Source organism: Trachemys scripta, chromosome 2, assembly GCF_013100865.1.
Source record: "Trachemys scripta elegans isolate TJP31775 chromosome 2, CAS_Tse_1.0, whole genome shotgun sequence".
Classification (NCBI taxonomy): Eukaryota; Metazoa; Chordata; order Testudines; family Emydidae; genus Trachemys; species Trachemys scripta.
This window is the reverse complement of record NC_048299.1, coordinates 89,834,943-89,860,204: the sequence shown is the minus strand read 5'-3', so window position 1 is coordinate 89,860,204 and position 25,262 is coordinate 89,834,943. Positions and strand designations below refer to the sequence as shown.

At 40.8% G+C, this 25,262-nt stretch overlaps 1 protein-coding gene across 1 annotated transcript in view; it reads right to left on the bottom strand.

Moving 5' to 3' along the window:
* The window catches only part of POU6F2 (POU class 6 homeobox 2), a 313,115-nt gene that overhangs the window by 121,398 nt on the left and 166,455 nt on the right, over nt 1–25,262 (bottom strand). Inside the window, exon 4 of the mRNA XM_034761232.1 lies at nt 411–736. Within this exon, the coding sequence (XP_034617123.1) occupies nt 411–736 (326 nt within the window). The remainder of the gene's footprint in view (nt 1–410; nt 737–25,262) is intronic.

The window sequence follows — 25,262 nt, the reverse complement described above, 5'->3', positions numbered from 1 at the left end:
TGCTGCTTTCAGAAAATAGCAGATGGTGAGATTAGTGGGCCAAACTGATCTCTGCTATAACACCCACGAACCTAGTGGAGAAACATCAGAGAAGAATTTGGCCTGTTTCACCTAGGAGCTTACGATGTTTGTTTCAGGAGCAAAAGATAATATTTGCCCTTCAGAAGCACTCAGTCTAGGAATTTCACTTGTTTTGTTTTTCTAGTTTCCTAAAACAGGCTTTTGGCCAAAAGCAGCATGCACATAAAGGATTGATTCAAATTAGCTGACACTGATCAGTGTGTATGCTCAGAACATGCAGTGTGCGTTTTATTTTCCCCACAACGAGTGGATTGCTGCCTTCCAGAAGAGAGAAAGTTACTATTCATTGCTACACAGTAGAGATTTCTATTCACCAGGGACCATCGTACCTGCAGTGGATTTGGAGAAGTGAGTGGAGATGGAAGGCCATGTCCTGGTGACTGGTTGGGTTTCTGAGGGGAGTTTGAGGACTGCGGGGCTGGCGGTTGTTGGGGCTGGCTCTGGGGCTGCGTTTGGTTCTGCTGTTGTGGTGTCTGTTGCTGCTGTTGTGGTGGCTGCGGTTGTTGGGCTTGTTGTGTCTGCTGAGCTTGTTGCTGCTGCTGGCTTGTTTGCTGCTGCTGTTGTTGCCCTTGTTGCTGTTGCTGCTGCTGTTGATGATGCTGGAGCTGTTGAAGATGCTGAAGTTGCTGAAGCTGGGAATTCAGGGATGAGGTAGCTACAAATTAAAAAATTAAACCGAATTATACATGATACAGCTCATGTACTCCAGAGACACTTACTAGGTGAATTATATGCTGGACCAAATCCTGGTCCTATTGAAGTATATGCAAAACTGATTTCAACCTGGCCAAGAACTGGCCCATTGTGAATAACACAGTGCAGGCTCCTGCAAGAATCTAAGAAATATTTCACCAAGAAAACCAGCATTCAGTTCTGCTAGTGCAGCTCTTTGGTGAAATCCTGGCTCCACTGAAGTCAAAGGTAAAACACCCATCCAGTGAGCCCATGTGTAGGTTTGGAGCCTGATCTTGCAGTCTTTGCTCAGACAAACCTAGCAATGAAGTCAGTGGGAATTTTGCCTGAGTAAAGACTAGAGGACTGGGCTGATGGGATGCTGTTACACATACCATAGCGTGATTTGATGCCACTACATAGAGAAAGAGAGAATCAAGGTTATAAAATAAAGCATTCCCTGAAAAGATGAGCAATGACACAGCAAAGGTGTAATATCGACACAGGGTATTTATATGGTAGGTATCAGGAGATAAAATATCAGGTGTGATGTTTTTTGTACAGCGCATAGGTAATAAAAATAGACAGTAAAATGCACTTGTGCCTCTGAGCTTTGAGTCCACCTTATCATTCAGTCTAAAAGCTGTAAAACTCTTGTGAATTACTGCCAGCCTGGTAGACACAGCTCTCATCTGCTGATGGCAAAAATATCACTTTTTCACTAGTATGGTGCCCTCAACCAAAAGTGTGGGGCTCAATTCACCCTGTTGGCACAAAGAACACATGGTATCTCCTAGTGCCAGCAGGGCCACCTTACGCAAATGGGAATCCAGTCACGGAGGCGGGCACACAGTGTTTGCATTGGGGACTTCATATGTGGAGGGCAATATTAAGTTGCAAGCCAGGCTTCATAGAAGCTGTGTCAGATGTAGCTGCCCAGAAGATTCACTGAATCAGCACATGTCCCAAGAGTCCATTTACCTATGCTCAGACATCACTTTTGGAGCTGTACTGGCTGGCGACAGGAGCCCAATGGACAGGAAGTTGTAAGTGTCATTCACTGCTACAACCCACCATCCAGAGGGTCTTGTTGCCACCAGGATGCTCCATGCTGAGTTTTATCAATGGAAGCCAAAGTAACCTTGGAGTGAATCAAGCCTATTATTTAGAAATATAATTTACATTTTATGGCAAGAAACATTGTTTACCAGGTTCAACTGTAGATTTGTCAAATAAATAAAGTTGACTCGGCTTTCTTTTCATGCTGATAGCCCTATTCCAGCTCTCTAGGTATGTATGCCCTACAAATGACACTGAGGTTTTGGAATGAGTTCTGAAGTCACTGTGTGGGTAAAGTGGCATAAAACAAAAGAAACGGGTGAGGAAGAGCAGGGAAGTATAAACCACATAGGATGCATGGTGGAGTGGGCAGCATATGGGAAGAACCTTTCATCACCCCAGTCCAATATTCCTAATTTATCTGCAATAATATACAGGTATTCTTCAATCAACAAAGAGAATCAAATGCCTAATGTGTATTTACATGAATTACAGTCATGTATGTATGACTCACCTCAAAAGCAAACTGAAAAGGAAATTAAACTGCAGCTACATCAAGGGAAAGTGAGGATTTGGAAGAGAAGGAGTCACTCATCAATCTAAGTTGCAAGGAAAATGATTTCTGAGATAACAGCAAATTCAACACCTGTTCTGGATGTAAGATGTGAAAAAGCTTGAGTTGAAAAAACCTGACTGTAGCCTCTGGGTGCTATAATGATATAAATATTTACTACTATTTACTTAGATGCCTACGTCTGTTTAGGGTAACTGCTGAACATAGCAAGTGATGATGAACAAAACAAAGGACATGTGACTGGGAAGATGGCACAAATATTAACGAGACGACATGGGGAGTATTGAAAGTGGAGAATGTGGAGAATAATGAATGTTGCTGCCAAAATATTCCTATTACTGGGCTGTTGGAGAGGAAAACAAGTAACTGTTTAATGGAAGCTAAACATGACAAAATAAAAATAGAGAGCGACCATCAAATTAAAGGCGCTTACAATACACCAGGCAAGACACACCAACCGGGAGCAGTAACTGTATGCTCCCACCACTTTAGAAAACAGAACCATGACCTAGATGACAAAGTCTTGAGGGTAATTTAAAAAAAACCTTCTAAGATTTTTCTACTAGCATATGAAAATGAAGACTGGAGAGTACATGTATGTTGGAAGGCAACTCTGATTCCATTATATGAAAATACAGTTAGCACGAATACAGTCTGCAATACATACAACATTTTTATGGGAGGAAGGTACATTTGCTCCAGGGGGTAAGCAATCTACACCAGCCTTTTACCTTGCACAGATTACTTCCCCCTCCTGGCCATCAGGAGTGCCAGAGTCAAGGCTCCCCCACTTGCTGTCCCTGCCTGCTCTTTCCCCAGCCTCTTGTGCGGGAAGGGGAGTGGTGGCTGCATGGAAGCTGCATTCCTCCCAGTTCTATAACTAGGGCCCTACCAGATTCATGATCCATTTTGGTCAATTTCACGGTCATAGGATTTTAAAAATCGTAAATTTCATGATTTCAGCTATTTAAATCTGAAGTGTCACAGTGTTGTAATTGTAGAGGTCTTGACCCTAAAAGGAATTGTGAGGGGGGTCTCAAGGTTATTGTAGGGCGGGTTGCGGTACGGCTAGCCTTACTTCTGCACTGGGACGCTGGCTTCAGAGCTGGGTGCCTGGCTAACAGCTGTCACTCTCCGGCCACCCATCTCTCATGGGAGCGCAGAAGTAAGGGTGGCAATACCATGACTCCCCCTACAATAGCCTTGTGACCCCCCTACAACTCCCTTTTGGGTCAGGAACCCCAATATGAGAAACACTAGTCTCCCCCCATGAAATCTGTATAGCATAGGGTAAAAGCACATAAAAGACCAGATTTCACAGTCCATGATGTGTTTTTCATGGCCGTGAATTTGGTAAGGCCCTATCTATAACCTATGATGTACATAGCCCATACAGAGGAGTAAGGGTGTAGCTTACATTCCCTTACCCTACTGTGCAGGTCAGAGTAAGCCACAACCTTGTCCTTGAAGGCTAACCAAAACCCCAAATATTGTGATTTTACTCTAGAGGAAATTTTAAAAAGTGTTTCTGGAAAGCAAAATAATGGTCAAACCACACTTTTTAGTAATGCTTTTGGGAACAAGGAAAGATGGAGATGGTATGATGGGGGAATTCATATGGCTCTGACCATACGAATGTGTAACAACAGAGTTGTCCTAAATTTGCTTTATGGTTGAAAGTTTAAAGTGTGAAAAATGTAACATTAAAAGAAATACAAGAAGACGCATTGTTAAAGTTAAAAGTGGCATTGCCTGGAGGTCTCAAATAGTCACTTGGGAGCACAGGCAGGGCAGTGAAGAAAAGAAAGGCAAAAAAAGGAATGAAGATATTTAACATAATAAAACAAATGAGGGGGAAGGTTCAGTACAGTGCCCAAACTACAAGGATATGTTTTTGTGACTGAGTAACACAAAACAACTGGAATACAGTACTAATATTTTAAGAAATATTAGTATTAATCTTTTTCCGCACAGAGCACATTATTTAATTTCAGAATGCTTCTTTTAATGAAATGTGACTTGTTGCCAGTGACAGAAGTGCAACTGAAGTAACAGCACACGCTCTAGGGAAACAGATAATGGAATTGATGTTAAACTGTTTGCTTAAACCTAGGAGAGTAAAACCTGAAGAGGTAAAATGTCTTTAAATCTATGAATCTTCTTGAAAGGAATGTGTCGCTTGTGACTAAAGCAGTGACTTCAAACCCTGCAAAGAAGTAATTTAATTTGATGGAATGGCTAGCCAAGCAGCTTATGTCTTCCTGTTCGCACCACCTCCATTAACAAGCTATGCATTAGGCCAGCTTCAGCACTGTACTGTTTCAAATTAAATCTTCATTAAAGTGTTTTCTTGATGGCATAGTCTGAAAAACAGTACAATTTATTTTTCTATTTTACAAACATTTCTACCTTCAGGTCCTCTCTTCTCCTTAACCCAAATAGTACAGAGACAAAGTCTATAAAAGCAACCAAATCCCTCTCTTGTCTTAGGGCCAGATTTTGATACCTTTATTCATGTTGAATGGCACGACACTGGAGAAGAATGTCTGGTGCTTAGAGCACTAGCCAGGGCTTAGGAGACCCAGATTCAGTATCCTACCCCACCACAGATTTCCTGTGTGACCTTGGGCAAGTCACTGAGTCTCTCTGTGACTCAGTCCCCCAGCTATAAAATGGGCATAATAGCACTTCCCTGCCTCACAGGGGTATTGTGAGGATAAAGACATTAAAGATTCTGAGGCGCTCACATAGTATGGTAATGGTAACCATATAAATAACTATGACTGATACTCTATGATATGCCCATAGAATCTGACACTTTATGCGTCCTGGGGATGGGAGGGGGTGGAAACAAGTGGAGATGGAGGAGGCAGTAGGCTCCTACTCTGTTTGTCTATTGGCAGTCTGAGTCAATAGAGTCTTGTCTGTTTGGAAGAGCTCTGTACAAATCCTCTCTGAGGCAACACTTAATGGCCTACTAAGTTATAAATTACATTGAAGAGGTAAAAGTAGGGATTTGGTTTTCTTATGATGATGATGATAAACAACTTTTTCACTGACTAACAAACAGATGTGGAATTGGAGGAAGGACTCTTGGAAACAGACACTGCTCTTGTATCATCTGAAATTCCACCAGGCTCCAAGCGCTGAAGAAAGTGACAAATGTCAGACAGGTATACAAGTCATAAAAGCCAAGGAGTGTAGACAAACGACATGATTTAATTGAAAGCAATAAATACATGACAAACCCCATTGTTTATACTATATATGCAGTTTGTGAGAGGCAGTGTGATGAGGAGTGAGCATGGGACTGGATGCCAGATCCAGCACTCACTTTGACAGCAGATTCATTGTGTAGCTTTGGGTAAGCCACTCAGGATACATCTACACTGCAAACCCTCCCACTCCCTCTCCCCCACGGCAATGAGTCTCAGAGACTTGGTCAACTGACTTGTGCTCACAGTACGGGGCTAAAAATAGCAGTATAGACGTTCCCACTCGTGCTGGTGCCTGGGCTCTGAAATCCGGCAATACAGGAGGGTCTCAGAGCCTGGGTTCCAGACCAAGTGAGAACATTTACACTGCTATTTTAACCCCATTGTATGAGCCTTGCAACCCACATTGATTAACCTGGGTTCTGAGACTTGCTGATACCTTTTTGTTTGGTTTTGGGTTTTTTTGCAGTGTAGAAATACACTCAGGGATGTCTACGCTGCACACTAAGCCACTCTCTATAGACATGTAAAACATAACATGTATTCACCTACCTCACAGGAATCTTATGATGATGTATGTGCTAATTATTGGCTAGAACTTTGGCGATAAGTGTGAAGTATTAATTTATTTCTTCAGAACTGTATATTTTATCTAAGATAAACAAAATCAAATTTCTGCAAAAAGTGTCCCGAAGAAGATCCCTCTTTTCTATCATTCAAGAAAGATACAGTAAAATGAATCATTTTAAGGGAGAGAGAAGTTTAATGAGCTAACATTTTCTATATTGTATCTAAACTGTAAACAAGGAACAGGAAAACCCACAGGAACTGGAATTCATCTCAAACTCTATTAATGAAAAATGCATATTGAATTGATATTATGTATGAATCTAAGAATCAGTTCCAGCCCTTTAGGAAAAGGAAGCTGGTAACATGTATGTATGCTCATAGACAAAAAGAAACAAGCTGGCTTTCTAATTTGAGTGTCTCCATTGTGAGTACAATATGATCTTGTCATACTAGTTACGAATGTGTGTGATACAGTTGCAGTCACCCTAGTGCTGAACTGGTGTGTATGGCAATTATGATGGATCCTTAATTGTTGCAGTGCCCTGGTAAACCTCCTGAGGGATGGTCACACGTTTCAGTGATCACCACGTTATATAAAAGGCTAACGCAAAAACTCTATAAGGGCAGAAAAACATTTAGGGACCGACTTGTACTGCTCAGCACAGCTCAGAGTAAGGGGTGCTGTAGAGCCAGGCTGTGCCAGGGGGAGCATCCACACCTTGCTTTTCTGATCTGCCCAGTGCCCCTGCTACTACATCCCTTAATGGTGTTGCCAGTTCCACTCTAGTGCAGAGGGAGATCATGGGCTAGGCTTCTCCATGCCCCTCCCAGTTCCCTTTCGGCCAACATAATCTGCCTGGCCCTTATGTTGTTCACATAAGGTGGGGCGTGGGGAAGGCCCTTTCATGCTCCTCCACCTCTTCTGTTCATCCACGTATCACCCATGTAGGAAACTGGCAGGTAACTTTAGCCATTAAAGGTGATGCAATGGGTCCAATTCACCCCTGATGTAACTATGCTGAAGGCAATGAATTTACACCAGGAATTCATTCTGCTCCACGAGTCTAAGGGAGAGAAGGTCTGATTCATGGCTGTAGCAGGAAAAATGAAGGTAGTCATGGCACCAACTATATGTACTCCGAAAAAAGAAGAACAGGAGTACTTTCTGCTTGCACTGACTTCAGTGGGAACAGGAGTAGGGTCTCATTTGTCATGGTTAGAACGTTTCTGCAACAGTCCAGGCAAAAAGAAGGGCTCTGAATGTCAATAATAACAAAAGAAAAAATTATAAATATTTTTTTTCCTAGCAACTGAAAAAAAAGTTAACAAAGCCACAAAAGCTTAATTATATTTATTTTCAGATCCAGACCCATATTTAACACCCCATTCACAGTATAAATTCAGATTCCAAAGATCTCTCAAGCCTAATCCTAAAATCAAATTAGAGCTCTTGTAATTCAACTTGTATTCTGAATTTGTTCTTGTGGATGAACTCCACATATTGTCTGATTAGAGAGAGAGAGTAAAGAGGAGAAAGGGATTGTGGGAGTTTGAAGGAATACTTTATTGTTACTTTTCCCTAAAGCCTCATATTTGCATAATTGCGCAGATGTTATACAGTGCCTTGATGTGATGTACAATTGACTAAAATGTAATGCGATGTACAACGGACAAAAAGAGAAAATCATACATTATACCTTTTCCTATTTGACTGAGCACAGAACTCGGCTCTAGCTGCTTTTAGAGGCTAATGTCTTTTTCCACTTCCCCAATAATGGAGAATGGATTTACATTGCCTCAAACTAAAAAGTGTAACTAACTTAAGCATCCGAGCTTGCGTCCAAGTTGACATGGCCTGCTTTTTCCTGTTGTTTCTCTTTTAATGAGGTATATCTTCTTCGAAACAGATTTCTAAAGATTGAATGCACACACTGAATAGTCTAATGCAGGCCCGTGTTTACACTCTCTCCTACTAGGGGTAATAAGGGGCGGGTTAGCCATCTACCCACTTTATTTTTTGCATATGCTTGGATTTTCCTTTTGAGGGGGAAGTGAAGGTTGTTTTATTTATGTTAGCATCTGGTAAAAAACATAAGGAAAGGGTGGCACATAATGGCTCAAGGGATTAGTAATAGAATACAGAGCATATTACTTCTAAATCACTAGTTTAAATCCAGCCTGCATGAATACAGGGAGCAAAGTCATTGCATTCTGATGGTTGCAGGGTACCCTACTTTCAATAAAATGAATTGGGCATCACCTTATATATATATACTGTTTACATCTGGAATAATGTCACTAGGTAGCTTCTATGTAATTCATTGACAGTATCAAAAATATTAAGCGGCAACATCATAAAAAAACACCACTATAGGTGTCACCAATTGACACCTTTATTTGCAGTTTCAGTCAAGAGGCTAAGGATTGAAAGAGGAAGGAGACCAAGTCCTCTGCTCATGCCTAAAGGTGAACCCTCAAGGTGAAGGCGTGGCAGGGGGGGAAAGCCTGCATTGCCAATGCTCTTGTTGTACCAACTCTGCAGATATGCAGAGGGCTTCACTTTCCACTGTTGTCAAATTCAGGCTCTTTCAGGAACACTAAATTCACTTTAAAGAATATAGGCAATAAAAAGGAAGTATTACGGAGAAAACCATCATAATTTATCAGGTGCCTGTGGTGTCTCAATATTTTGATGTATACTGGAACTTCCCTGAAAAATGACCACTGTATTAAATAAACCTGACATTTTCCCCTACCAAACTTTAAGATGTACAATAGTACACTGGAAACATCAAAAAAGTTCTAGATGGGGAGGCGTGACTAGGCAGTAGGGCAAATGTATTTGGAATAGTTCCTGCTTTGAGATAATCTAGAAGCTATTTTCTCCTGGTTTATGACAACATTTTCAGAGTAACGTTCCTTGAGAGTATTGTAAAAATTGCATTAACCTATTTAAAATGCCCAAAGGCAAGAACAAGCTGGAGAAATTAGACTTTAATAAGCCATTTGCTTCCTTGGCTCAAATGGGAGCTCAGGCCCCATACTGTACAGATGGTTGAAATATCATCCTGGATACTGGTATTACCAAGGCAAGAGAGATCAATCAGGAAATCATCTTGAGACTTTCATGCAATGATAAACAATTAAAAAACCTCTGTAACATTGTCCAAGGGCAGTGCAAGGGCTTAAATTACCAAAGGAGAGGCACTGGGTGTCAAGCACAGACAGCAAACATCATCTAGATCTGGTAGCTCCAGATTTTGTGAACATGAAAAATCTCTTGTGAAAATGTGGGCCTCTATTAAACTTCTGTTGAAGCACAATGGGCCAAATGAGGAGTCCTGACACCAGTTCTGTATGAAAGCCAATAGGAGGTTTCTGCCTAAATAAGGGCTGGAGGATTTGGTCCAGATTATTTAATGATAGGAAAGTGCAGTGTCTTGAACATCAGATACAACATAAGAATGTGCAAGTTCATGGTGTTCCTGCCTGCTGGACAATCCAGAACCTATTGAGCTCATGGGAAATGTTCATTTTCATCATCGGGAGGCAGGATACAAAGGATAACCTGTTATTTCATGGGAATTTCTTCAGGATTCCTTCAAAGGAAAAAATTTATAGGGAAAAGTTGGAAGACTAAGAGGGAAAAAATCCTCTCCAGGACAAACAGAACCAGATGTGAGTCCTCAAAGCAATTGGGCCATGCCATTTCACAGGAATCACGTGTTAGTCTGCTAGAAGAATAGTGCACAAATACCTACAGAAGCACAGACAGGAATGTCTGTTGGTCAAGGAGTGAGGTCATAATGAAAAAGTACTTAAAAAGAAACAAACCCCAAATACCTCAAAGTTGTTTACTCGTCTCAATTTCCCACTTTGTCATTTTGTCTCTTTTTAGGCCCCAATCCTGTGAACTGCTCCCTGTGGGCAGACCCTTATACCTATGTTGAGCACTAATGGGATTACTGTGGCATTACACAGGCACAAGAGTCCACCCAGCCTCTGCAGCTTGCAAGATCAGGGTCATGGCCAATATGCTCTTTGGGACAGGGGATGCTTTTATCTTTGTGTCTTTGACAGCATTGAAAACACTGTCAGTACTAGACAAATAATGAATAAACAAATAAAGTTAAATAGAACCTTATACGTGAGGGAGTGGTTATATGGTTAAAAGGAATATATAGAGTTATAATGAAGTTTATTGTAAGGGAGATAAAACCAATCTCTAATTATGCCCTGGCCTACACCAGTGGCAGCATGTATAGGTAAGCGCAGCTACATGCCATAGTGAAAAGCAGGCTATATCTGCACTGCAGTGTGTAGCTACTTGTGTCAATGAAGGTTCTGGCAGGAGGGAGGCAGTGGGGAAAGGCTCCAGCACTGGGGAGGCAGGGGGAAAATATGCTGCTAAAAATAGCAGTCTAGACATGAGAGGCAGTGCTTGGGCGCACAGAGAGCCATGTAGGGCACGTACCCTAAGGTTCTGGTGTGTCTGTATTCTACTCACCTAACTGTGATTCACCACCTATATCGCTGTTTATACCTGCGCTAGGAGGGCAGGTAGTGTATGTACTCTACATGTGGTGTAAGTGTAGACATAGCTTATTAGGGATTAGGTTGAGACCTTCGGGAGAAGCAGATTTCTCCATATCTGCCTATTGCAGACTTTCTTGAACCTTCCCCTGAAAGATCTGGAGCTGGTTACGGTCAGAGACAGGATACTGGATTAGATGGATCTTGGGTCTGATCCAATATAGCAATGCCTATGACCTTATGGGTAGTGTTTGTCTTTGCAGTAAAACTGCAAATAGCTCACACACTGGGCTCCTTTATTTTGGAAAACAAGGGATTCTGCTGACCAGATGATGATGATGATGGCTCCCAATAGACTCCCTGACAACGAATGGGCAGCACACGCACACAAAATGTGTACTGATTTTAATACTATCGCTTGTAATTTATAATTTTTGTTACTTGTCTGTTTCCCATGTTATAATATTGATGTGGCTCTGAGATATAAATCCCCATGGCATTTATAAAGACTACAGGCCGACTGTGCCTTGAAGGCACTAACTTGTGGTGGATGCAAGTAGAGTGCCATACTATGCCAGGGGGAGCTTGGGAAAGATTGCGCAGAATCCAGTTTTGAGCTCCAGGAAATGCAGAGGTGAGTCTGTAGTCCCGTGGGTGCCTGGCCATTTCCACTGGTACAAGGTACACGGGCCGTAGCAAGAAGGACTCATTGAGCTGTCTGGAAATTCTAAAAGAGGATTTTGCATTCTTATGGACAACTGAGAGTTCTGTACTTGTCTATGGCACATGGGTCTCCCGACAAAGAAATATTTATTCAGGTGTACCTTTAGTATTGCTTCTTTTGAACATCAGAAATTATTAGAAGTCTCTTCAAAGAAAGTCTTTGAAATGAATCATGTTTCCTTAACTAAAAGTGAAGTTACCGTAAGTAAAACATACTGTTTTGTACAATACAATGGAACACTAGATCAAAGTGTTTGGGGGTTTAAAAGGTTGGCCTTGAAGCTCAGCTAGTGGAAGAGTCCTGGGAATGACAAAGAAGGGTATCACTTCCCACCAGCCTTGACCAAGATATGTAGCAGAGGCTACTGTGCCTCAGAGATGATTTGGTATGATGAGATGCTTTTATCTAACAGACTTTCATTATATCTGTGTTCTCTGTCATTTCCTATTGTCAATATAGGAAGCTTCTGAAAGTAAGAAATACTTGAGTATGTGGATCTTTGTTTAAATATGTGCACTGTCACTGGTTTTCTTTTCATTGTGTGTGTGTTAAGTAGCTTTCAGGGACTGGCTCTGATTAGGAGGCTGTACAATGTCATGACTTTCCAGGGCCTCCAAATGCTATTGCAATACAAATATATAATAATCATGTTTTAATATGGAGTGGCTAGACTCTAATATACTACATGCTCTGACACACCTACAGAGACACTGTCAGTGTTGATTTTGTCTAGTCAAATAGCTAAGAGACATGAGATAACTCCATGTATGTATTCAGAACTCTTCAAGTTTCAAAAAACTGAGTATTGAATTCCAAGGTCCAAATTCCAAGTGGCTAGAGAAGCAGGCTTAACAATGATGAGTGCAAGTCACTGAATAAAGGAAGAAGGCAAGAACGTGTGTGTAACAAGGAGCAGAGAAAACACTGGTCCAAAGGTCTTCCATTCCTTATAGACAATAAAGCATCAACAGCGAGTGGGAGGCACAGATGAAAAACTGACAGAGGCAGCTCCATTTCCCTACAGAGCTATGCAACCGAATTAGCCATGAAGGTCTTGGATTTGGGTCGAGACTCATCAACACAGAGCTGCGCCTTCCCCATTATAATATCTAACTTCTTTTGCGTCTGCCTCCCCCACCCCCCGCCATGTAAAATTAAAGGCAATGCGGCAGACTGGGCAAAAGAACGAAGTAAAATAAAAAAGAAACAGGGTATTAGTCTTCTATCCAGAAGAACATAGGGCCAAGTCCTGCAAGAAGCTGAGTGTCCTTAATTCCTACCGAAGTCAACAGGAGTTGAGGGCACTCTGCATCATTCAGGAGAAGCTCAGCACATTGCATGATCAAACCTATTACGCTGATCACAACTACACAATTAATTTAACTAAAAAATTAGAACAGGAATGAAGAACAGTTTAATAATCATTCAGTATTAATTATTACTTGTACTACCACCGTCCTCCGAAAAGATCAGGGTCACCATACGCTAGGTGCTGTACATACACATAGTTTTAAATAGACCATACCTGCAGTGAATAACTTGTAATTTCGGCAGACAAGACAGAGAAAGGAAGCATAACTTCCCTCTTTTACAGGCAGGGGATTAAGCACAGAGAGATTAAATAACTTGCAAAAGGTTACACAGGAAGTTTGTGAAAGAGCCAGGAAGTGAACCCAGATCTTGAGAGCCCCAGACTCATCACGGGACCTGCCTGATTATATATTAGCTCACTGCTGTCCCACATAATAAGTCTGCCTGTTAGTAACTTTATTTTGTTCTCTTCAGCTTTGTTCACTTGTTTGGTTCATTTCATTGACGATTATACGTCAAATTAAAACAAAGCAAGCAAATGCAAGAAGCGTTTTGTTTAGGGGCTAGGTCTACACATTCCTTCTTAAAATATTCTGCAACATTACCAGCTGATTTTGTTTGTTGTTTGCAGTAATTCCTTGCTAGGTGTAACGGGCCCAATTTATTTTTTCTCTCCTGCTTATTTTATTCATTTCTACATAGACTAAAAACAAAGTCTAGCACTGGGGTCAACAGCAGTTCTGGACCCTGTTGCTGGCCATCCCTCTTCTGCAAAAGGAACTATTGCTCATGACTTTATTCACAATAACATGAGAGTGGCTATAAAGTCAAGAGGGTGGCAAACTGAATACAGGCCCCTTTGTCCTCCTCCTCCCTGCAAGATATTGTTGCTTTGGGTACTCAGCAGAGCGCTGTCATGCCTGGCTTCTACCTGACCTCTGGTTCCTCAAATTGTCTTCCCTGCTCTACTTCTCAAACAACAATGAATGCTCTCTGAGCCCCGAGATGCCTCTACCTACCTAACTTTGCTTGGCAAACAGAGGGTATTATTCTTACTGCCAAAATAAGTGCTTCTGCTATTGAAATAAGTACAAATTAACACAGTAGTGGGAATTCTTGCTTTAACAGGAGGAATTTACTGTACCAGTGTCCAGTAGGGCAGCCATCAGTTAAGGTAGTATCAACTGATATTACTGTAAACCTAATGACTTTTTTGGTTTGGCTAGGATTTGTCTCTTTCTGCTTGTCTATGGTCACCTTTAGGTCTAAGTTAAAGATGCTGGCCTGATTCTGCCTGGTCCTCACACAGGTGCTTAGTGGGTGAGTGGCCCGCTGGTGGCAGGGTGTTGGGGGCAGTGACCCCTGGTGTGGTTTGCAGAAGGACAGACAGAGTTCCAGTCCCCCTGCACCTATCTGCTTGCTGGAGGTACATGGTGCTCTTAAGGTGGCCGGAAAGAGGCAGCTCATGGTTCTGCCCCACTGCACCTGACTATCGGGCATGGAAGAACAGCCTGCTCCCCATAAAGGAGTGTAGTAGAAGGTATGGTCCCTTCTGTGCACTATGGAGTTAATGGATATGTTCTGCCTCCCAGTGACCCCCTAGGAGTTGTTCTGCATTGCACCTCTCTGAGCTGTGCCCAACAGACATACTCTAGCCCTTTTCAAAAAGAGTGGGACATAGCCCCTGTGTTTTGTCCAACCTTCCTTCTCTCAACAAGATTAGCATGTGTGAATGCTGGGAAGTCCAGAATGGCTGCTGCAGTTGTCTACACAATCACTGCAATACCTAATTCATTGCTTTGTAAAGCCTGTCAGGATTAGAGCTGGACAAAGCTTTTTGGTTGAAACTTTTTTGTGAGACACGCAGAATCAGGGACACTGATTTTACTGAATTGTCCATTTAAAAACAAACAAAAATTCTACCCCCCACCCTGAGATTTTTGTTCCAAATTTTCAAAATGGAACATTTTTGATTTTAAAATTTCCTTTAACTTTATTAAAAATGCAATGTATGCAAATACTTGAAATCCATATATTGATTTTGTTGAAACAAAACATTGTGTTCAACCTGAAACAATTTTTTTCGTTTTGATTTGCTGAAAATTCTGGAAAAAAATCATTTTTCGTTTAATCTGAAACTTTTCCCCCGACTATTTGAAATTGCCAATAAACCAAAGAATCTATTATTTTCCTAGCTCTAATCAGGATTCCTCATGTATGAAAGATGCCATTTAACCCTGGGTGCTATTCTATATCTTATTTGGCTTAGTTCCCTAGTATACCACAAAGAAGCCATGAGAAATTTGGACGAACTGAAAGATATTACAATTTAGGGGTCGGCAACCTCTGGCTCGCGGCTCGCCAGGGTAAGCACCCTGGCGGGCCGGGCCGGTTTCTTTACCTGCCACGTCTGCAGGTTTGGCTGATCGCAGCTCCCACTGGCTGCGGTTTGCCGTCCCAGGCCAATGGGGGCTGTGGGAAGCAGCGTGGGCTGAGGGATATGCTGGCCGCCGCTTCCTGCACCCCCATTGGCCTGGAGCGGCGAACTGCGGCCAGTGGGAACTGTGATCGGCTGAACCTGCGGATGCAGCAGGTAAACAAACCGGCCCAGTCCACCAGGGTGCTTACCCTAGCAAGCCGTGTGCCAGAGGTTGCCGACCCCTGCATTACATGCAGCTAAATCTTCCCTTTGCGGTTAATCTACAAGTTTCTCCCACAGCAACTGATTAAGCATTTATAAATACAGAGGGCTACAAAAACATTTAATAAAAGACATTTCAGTTAATAATCCGTTCATTTTTGTAGGGCATTTTTGGTTGGGAAAAAATGTGAACACAGATCGCAGGCTTGCAAATGGAATGAAAAACCATTCATTATTACTGTCCAGTGTACTAATTCAAGGGGTAAGCTTTTTGCTCTTTATATGTGCTGATTGGTACCTTATTATGCAAATCAATGGGACTACTTGTGGAATATAGCACCACTCAATGTGAGGGAGGCAAAATTGAGCTCTACAGCAATGATGCTCCAAGGAGCTCACAGGGAGCTAATCCCTAATGCACTCCTTTAGGCACTATTGGCTTAATTTTAATAGTTAGGATAGTAAAGGATGGTCTTAATTAAGTGTTTAGACCCTACCAGCTGTATGTGCTTTGCTGATTACTCAAGCGCTAGCTGCAGTTTGAAAACATTCTGCTCACTGCTGTGTCACTTGTGAGTAGCCTCTACCCCTCCCCCTTGAACAATCAGACAAACTGCCCATGCGTGTACACACACACACATACGCACACAGACATATACCTATAAACCATGGGTTTATTAACAGCCATAGTGTGTACCTATAAACATATTACTGCTGCTAATAAATATTAAAATTTTGGTTTGGGTCTAACTTGAAATGAATATTAAAAACCTATTCTGTGAATTCAATCCTTTTTACAGAAAAGTCCCATAGAATTTAATAGGGATGAAACCATTACAAATTGAATATTCTGTAGAAATTACTCTAAGAATTTATAAAATTGAAAAGAGAAATATAGCCTATCTACAGTTTTTTTTAAGCATTCTACAGAGGCTATTAGCAGCCACATAATTCTCTATTAAATCCTGTAGAATGTTTCAAAAATCCCATAGAAAGGTTACAATGTTCTATTAAATTCTTTAGGACTTTTCCAAAAGAAAGGTTAACATTTAACTTTTAATTGTAGAGAGTTCAGGAAATTTTGACAATTACTAGAATATTGGATGTGGTTGAAGAAGTTACTAATGTTTTTTAGTGTTGTTACTTAGGAGGAATTCTCTGTTCTGGAGTTTCCCCGTCTGTAAAAGTGGGGGTGATTACTTACCCTCGTTAGGAAAGCCCTTTGAGAAGTATAGATGAAAAATGCAATGTAATGTTAGAGATTCATTATTATTATTATGCCATTTTAGAATGAAGATACTGTCTGTATCGAAATGGAGCGTTTTTAAATAAAAAACACAGTACAAAAGAAAGGATTTTTATGAATAAATTTCAACTGGGATACAAGACACAATTTTACGATGTGTCTTGGTTTGCTTATATTAACTTTTTAAATTAAAAATCAAAGGTTTAAAGTGTATTTCAAACTGTGTGAACTATGATGGCAATGCAGGAAGCAAAAGATACACCATGAGCACACGCAGAAATCTGAAACCATTACGTCAGATTTGTTTTGCCAACTTTTAACTAAAGAGATGCAAAACTCTTCTCTTCAGCTGCAGTGCCAGGGCATTTTGTTTTTACTCTGTTGATTTTAATAGCCCGCGCAGAAGCTTGGAAAGGAACATTTCTTCCTTTGTTAATTTTAAACTTTTCCCATTTGGCAACTCTGGGTTTTTTTCCACTGGTGTGTTTTCAGTGAAGCTGAACTTAATATGGCTCTCTTTGGTTTTGTATCCAAGCTTGCTCTCTGCTCTTGGTACAGAGCCAGGGCTCAGTGCCACACGGCCCCAACTGTCCTCCTTTACTTCCCTTCCAGGAGCACCTTGTGAGCTGGAGTTTTCTAGGGAATATCCTGGTGGAATGGCTCTTTGGGAAGGTCTCAGCTTTCTGGAAAAAGACGAGCCTCAGCAGCAAAAGCTATGTCTAGCACCACTACTAGCTGACCTGCCCTTCCTCCCGCACAGAGCCAGGTCTTTGGGAGTACAAGGCTCCAGCAGGCTCTGTGACGGAATGCACCACTGTACTCACACCCTACACCCTATTGTAATAATATTTGTACAAGATATGCCTTGTAAGGTATGATTTAAAAACTCATAATTTTCAGGTCAGTATTGTCCTGATAAAATACATGTAGCAAAATCATATGCGATGTTATAAGATTCCCCTGTATGATGCTATTAACACATGTTCCAAACCCCACAGCCCTGTCCAGGCAGAAGTTGGTAAACAGGTCTGTCCTAAACTAAGGGCACGTCTTCACTGGCAGCTTTAAAGCGCTGCCGCTTGTGTAGTTGCAGCATAGCACTGGGAGAGAGCTCTCCCAGCACTCTAAAAAAACCTCTTCTACAAGGGGCGTAGCTGGTGCACTGTCTATATTGGCACGTTATGGTGCTGAAACTTGCAGTGCTCAGGGTGTGTATGTGTTTTTTCACACCACTGAGGAAGAAAGTTGCAGCACTGTAAAGTGCCAGTGTAGACAAGCCCAAAGGAATGTGTGATTGCCTTAATTTGCACTGAAGCAGTAAACAGAGTCACCAAGCTGGAAGGGAAAACCAAGGAAGCTCAAACAGGTGAAAAAACCTCTAGGGAACATCCTTCCACATAGATTTTTTGTCTCCTGGTTCTCAGCTAGAAATGTTTTTCAAGAGGAGGACTGAAACTATTAAAAAGAAGGGGGAACACCCCAAGGCTCGCCTCTTTTTCTCCCTGCCATCACATTCTCTGCACCTGAGATAGAAACAGCTGTTGGACACTGGAGAAGGGGTTCTGACCAGAAGAGTTTGGCCCATGGTTTACATATTAAATTGAAACTTTACTCCCTCAGTGGAACAGTTTAATCAGAAACCATTTTAATAATTTGTAAACACTGCCAAATGTTTGATTTGCTGGTAAGTGATCAAGCCTTCTACTGGAAAATCAAATAAAAAATTCAAACTATCACACAAACAAAACTTTATAAATGAAACGTGTTGTAGTGACAAATACTGTTCTCACCGTATGCTGCAATTCTGTAATGCAGAAGGGCACAGTGTCCTGAAAAATCAGCTTTTAAATCAACTCGTATCAAAAGGAAGCCACGTCAAAAAGAGGAAGGGAGGATGGTTAGACTTGTCATTAAGGCACAAACTTGGAAATCAAGAGTTCTATTCCTGGACCTCCTAAAGACTTCATGTGTGACCTTGGGCAAGTTAACTAGTCTCTCGCTTTCATTTGCCTCATCTGTAAAATGGGGAATAAAAAAACCACGTACTTCCCTCCCTCATAGAAGTGTTCCGTGTAAGGCTAAATTCATTAAAGGAAGTAAACTGCTTTGAGATCCTCTGATGGAATGTGGAAGTGCAAAGTATTATGTCCACATACGAAGTATCATGTTATAAAGCCATCTTAGATACCATGCTAAATCATGGAATGGTGGTTTAAAAGCCTGAATTTATTGTCTCACTCACTCATCTCTACAAGGAATATATTTTTGGATAAAAATTTCTGGCTTCACTAAAACATGTTTCAAGGGAAGATTTCATTTCATTTTACTCTAAAAATCTCTGTATGAGTTTGGAATGTTCATAGACACCAGGGAAATAAACAACGTCTTTTAAATCTTTAAGAATTAGAATGCCTTTTAAAATGAACTCTCAACTTAGAAACTTTATACACACTCACATAACACCAGATTTTAAAAGCTATCAAATGACAAAACTAAATTCCAGATCTCCTGGAAGACTAGAACTGACAGTCAAGCACAGACAACTCCAGCCACCTTCTTCATAAAACTGGGGCACACCAACAGAGCCAACTAAACCACACAAGCTAATGACCACAACAATAAAAATCCATGAGAAAGTTTCAGCAAATAGATATCAAAGGTAACAAAGTGTTTCCTCCAGCACAGCAAGCAAGGCCACAGAACAGAAAGATGACAAAAGAAAATGAAGAAAGGAAAACAGATTCAAGGGGAATAACTATGGGCCCCAAGTGGGCTTATTATATGAATAGACTGCAGGTAACTACATCCTTCCACTGTGGTGCTTCATAAATTCTGTCATCTTGTTAAGACTGTGAAGACCACTGACCTCACTTCCTCCATTAATAAGGCTGCACTGCTCTACTCAGAGACTTTTATTTTGTTTATGAAACTTGAACCACTGTATAAATGTCTCTTCTGTCTGCAATGAAGCTCATTACTTTTGAAATCACACGAGTAAGGGAAAAATGCCCTCCATACTCTACTTACCACCTACACAAAAATAATTAAAACAAAAAAACACTTTTAAGGCTCATTCATTCTGGTTTCTGAATATGCTACAACTAAAGATTGCTTTAGTTGTAATATGCCGGGAGAGGCCAAGATGGTTGTGTGCTGCTCATATCTTAGCAATGGATATTTTAGACAGCCCTAATAATCTCTCTTCTTAGAGAAATCAAAACTGTTATTTATAATTAACTATAGACAAAATTCAACCTTTGCACCACTAAGGGACACATATGGAGGGATAGGGGACAAAGAGGTAGTGGTCAACTGGAGTGTTCTTGCGACATTCTTCCTACACAGAGCAGAAAGACTCAAAAAGTCAAGCAGGCAGCATATTCTGCAGCACTCTTTACTGCTGCTCAGAAAAAGCAGCAGCATACATTCCATTCAGCACTTGCTTCCGGACAGCAACATGTGTGTAGGAAGCTGAGGCCACACCCAATCCAGTTGACCACATCCATCCCTGGCTGTGAAACTCTGGTAGGTGACTACTTCAAGAGAGCAGGTGGGCTGTGACCTGTCTTGTCCCTGGCCTCTGCAACCTCTTCCTCCCAACCCGAACAAGCACAAGACAAGGCAGAATTGTCTCCTCACATAAAAAGGAAAAGATGCACTTAAACAGTATGTAATCCATGTTTTTTTCCCCATTTGCTACAGTTCTGAGTGTTCTGTGACCAAGCACATACAAAGTATGCGTCTTTAAATTTCACAGTATGCAGCCCAGATAAATGTTCAGCCATTATCCTCTGACTATGAGACTAGAACCTTTACCTAAGTTGCAAGCACAGTCAATAAAAAAGAATCTTTTCCTCTATAAAAGCTACAAAAACTCCCTGTGGTCACCTCTTGTAGCTAGTGAACTGCAATAATGTTGCTGTTGCTGACTAGTCTTAGTTTTAGTGTCTCAAAGCAAAAATGCTGCAAATAAATACATATCCATCAACAGTGCCAGTGAGAACAAGGGGGCAAACTCTGCTCTGAGTTACACACTGTACATATGGGGTAATGCCAATGAAATCAATGGCTTTACCTTGGATTTATTCTGGTGTAACCAAGAGCCAAATGTAGCCTCTTATCTCTTAGTTCTAAGGGTTTTCTTTCTCACTGACTCACTTTTCACTTCACTTGAGTTACATATGACTTAGATATGTTCAGTGCTTGCTTTGCCACCTCTACTAGATAACAAAAAGCTCTGTTGTCTAGACTTAATGCCCTTTCCAATAATGAGGGAATACAAACATATGATAGTGCACATCACAATGAAACCCGCAATAAAACACTAAAAGCAAAAAATCCCCCCCAAATCATAAAGAATTCCTAACATTCCTTTTACTGGCTTTCTGCACAGTTGCTGCATTGGATCATAGCCTGCAGTTACTGTGCTGCTGTTTTTATTAAGGAATGGAGAGTTCGTATTTCACAACTACAATATTTTCTTTTAAGCATTACATAACACAGCAGTGAGAGACTGCTGTAACCTTCAGCCACTGTCTGTTGTGCCCCCCTACAGCCCAGAATCCCTCTTTCCAAAATAGAAGATGACCTTTGGTGTCTGCAGCCACACCCCATAGACTTACGTAACAATGACAGCAGCTCCACCCACTTATTTGCATCAGACACATCACCTAGTATATGGAACACTTAGAAAGAGGGTATCAGGTTGCTGTTTATTTATGTCAGTCAACCGCCCCCTCCCAAGACATCCCTGACATTTGCAAATTGAGGTTTTATTGCTGCCTTTCTCCAATCCACCCCAACCCCAATATCTGCCTCTCTCTCTTTCTCTCTCTCTTTTTTCTCCCCAGGACAATCCTCTATTTTGTGTGCTCTGGTATACACCATACACATTTATCTTCTTGGACTATGCATTCAAAAAAAAAAGTAGTAAAAGGGAATAGTAAAAATCCAGTCCAATGTGAGTGGCACAGCTATAATTCTTTATGAAGCAGCAGGTAAGATTGATTGTCAAGGGTCAAAAGGCTAGGTCAAACTCCGCTCATTCGTCAGCTGAATGTCATTTTTGTTTTCCCTGTCACCAGATAGCTTTTAAAAAAAATTGCAACTCCTTCCTCATTATCTGAGACTTGGCTCCTTTCCTGCCATCCAGTATTAATGAAACTGTGCTTCAAGCCTGGCCCACATCTTTGAGGTTCTTCTTCATGTACTTATTCCCTTTCTTCAGCACTACACAGCAAGGACAATTTTAAAGATCGTTTTCTCACACAGAGAAGTTGGAAAATTGCTGCTGCGGTGAGAATGATTTGAAAACATGCATGCAGCATAAACGTCTGGATGAACAAAAATGTAATTAAATCAAAGCAGGTCCAAAGCCCACACAGTGAGGTAACTGAATCATGGTTATATCCGTGCATCTCATATGGAATCCTTAAAAACACCAAGATATAATATTTTGAAGTCCTCTAAAGAAAGAATAACTTTTTGGTGTTGTTATAATTACAAGCTGTGCACCAGTGGAATAATACTAATAGTGAAATCATCCATTGATTTACTGTGAGCTTGATTTATACAAGCCTGATTCAGATGAAAACTTAACCAATAATTTCCTTAAAGAGAATTAAATATCTAAATTAACAGAAGTTTAATTACATCCAAGTAAAAGGGAATGGAGATGTATTAGCTGGACATTTGGAAATACATTTTCAAACCTACCTAAACAATAAAAAAAATGATGTATAGAAAATACTACTCTGTGTGTGCAATTACCTCTTTGTGCACACAAATAAAGATAATAATTTAGCACCTTTCGCAAAGGGATCTCACAGCAATTTATAAGAAAAACTAATTAAGCCTTACTACGGAACCAACTCCACTTCTTCTAAAGTCAACTAGCAGGACTGTCACTGACTTCAGTGGGAGTCGGATCAGTAACTCTTTACTGTTAGGGAGGCAAGTATTATTCAACTCATTTTACTAACTGATAAACTGAGACAAAGCGATTAAGTGGATCGACAGGTTACACAGTGAGTCAGTGGCAGAGCTGCAACTAAAACAATAGACAACACTGCTTTCGGACTTAGTGTACATAAACTGTTTGCATGTGCACATGCATATTTGATAGGCACAAGTTAGGTACCCATGTTTGAAATTTTGACCCTTAATACTTTCTTTCATAACTTTAAAAAAATAATCAGAACTCTAAAGTTCGTCAAAGCTTGAAAGCAGGACTAATCCTTCCAGTTAAAATCTCTGCAGTGATGAAGACCTCATATATACATTACTGTATTTCACTATGGTTTTTGTGCTGTGGTCCTACTGGAATTATTCAAACTTTTTCCATGGCTTTGAGCTACATATTTAAAGATATAGGCCAACATTTTGTAAGTAAGGTGCCTATAGGTACCTAAATCCATTGGAGGAGTATTATTACTAGGGGTAGGAAAAATATTTGACTAATTTCCAAGCCACAAACATTTATGTGTCAAAAGTTTGCCTAAGACTTGAACTTCATTCAGTTTCTGGTCCATGTCAGGGAGACTTTGAAAATAATGAGCAACAAAGGATAGATAGAAAACAATGAAAAACACAGGTTAAAAAAATTACAGACTGGACAGAGTGAAAAACAAATGCAGAATGAATGTGAAAACTCAACTGAAAGAGGAGAGAGAACTCCAATAAAATGAAATAAGTACATATACTATGTCGATATCTAGATAACTTCACCCAGCTGAGAAAGCCTATGTTTTACAAAGTGCTCTTTTGTCCCTAATACCTGGGGCATACTTCACTTTAGCTAGAAAAACGACCTTTAAAATATTTTTAATAGTTTTAAACCATGAGTTTAATTTCTAAGGAGCAATCTTTCACACTAGTTTAAGTTGCCTGTGTTAATTGACTTCAGTGGCACTAACGGTGGGAAAAATGATAGATGAATGAGAGTAATCGCCCACAGTAATAGGCTCAGCCATCAGCTCTTTGGTGGAATTAGACTGCGGTTTCAGTGTGCGCAAGAACATCATGCAAGAGTGTAGGGAAATGAATACAGCTGGTTGAAATTCCACCTGTTCTGCTCCGCCCCTCCCCCCCCAGTTTTTTATGTGGGTCAAAAAAAATTCAGTTTTTGTCAACATTGAAACATTTTACAAAAGTAGTTTGTGTTTGAGAAAGTCCTTGATGAAAATAATCCAAAACAAAATGAAACTTTCCTTTTGCTTTGACAGGAATTTTTCATTTTCTTTTGAATTGTTTCATTGAAAAATGGAAATTTTCTGCAAATTTTTTTGAATGAAATGGTTTTGTTCAACATTTTTTGTGGCAATAAAACGGGATTTCAGCAAGCTCTAGCAATGAAAAATAATGCATCCAACTGGAACTGTGGGATCGGATGAGGATGGGGGAATTAAAGCAGGTGGATCCTGCTTCATTAAAAAATATCACTCATGGCACGTGTGAGTTTCATGATTTTCGAGCCAAGCTGCAGAGCGGACATCCTGCTGTGTGTGTGCTGCAGTATGTCAGTATAAAACCTGAATTTGCTCTATGTCACTAATCTGGGAAGTGGCATAGTGGGGTCTGGCCAAGTGCATAGATAAGAGCAAATGCAAACCAGAGTTGGGCACTGTCTGGGAGACACTCTTTTCAGTCAGTAAAATGACTGATTATATGTTCCCAGCTGGGTTTTGCATGGGGCCTTGTTCACTAAAATATTAATGCATGCCATTTAGCTAAACAGTACAACAAATCCATGATATTGTGCCGAGAATGGCTGCAACTGACACATTTCAGATTCATTGCAGATTACTGCCAAACCAGGATGCTTTCTGCTGACAAACTACAGCCTTGTCTAGTGTCCACAGGTTTTAAGAATTAAGCTGTTTTCAGTAACATCTATGGCACCATTTAGCTGAGAGATAGTAAGTGCTGCATTGTACACAGGCAGGAATAGAGAGAACAAAGAGGCCGGTCCCTGTAGATACAACAGAGGAAAGGGCTTTATTTGTGGTGACCTGGAAGGGGCACAGACAGTCAGCACAACTTTCAGGTGCAGTGAGACCTATAGTGTTAGCTTTTGAAGGGCCTTCCAGCATATCTCCCTGATTAAGCTCCAGAAACATTTATTAATTTTGAAGAACACAGTGATAATCCGTAAACTTTAATGGACGACATGGTAGATTAGCTGACTCTCTATTTCAGATTTCTTACATTTGCTAATGAATCTACTATTGAGCTAGGACTAGAAATCTTCAGGAAGATGCTCCTTATTTGGACAGAATGACCAAGATGGTGGAACTTTGTTCTCAGCACTGCCTCAATCAGACTTTGGCAGCTTTAGAGCTATTTCTATTGTGGACCTGTCCTTCTTGTCTGGTTCTTCTTCACCATTCTCAACATTCTGACACGGAGATGTCAACAACCATGTACCTGTGTCTGCTGTGAACATTTCACTATAGAACATTGTCTCCTCACCCTTTTTCTTTGTCGCTATTTTCTGCACTCTCATGATCAGATATTGGCAGCCCTATAACTATTTCTAATGTGGACAACCCTTCTTTCTCGGATTCTTTTTCTCCTCTTTCTTTCACCTCTACGTGCTGTGCAGAGCCATATCATTAAAGCACAGCATCCCTTTTTCT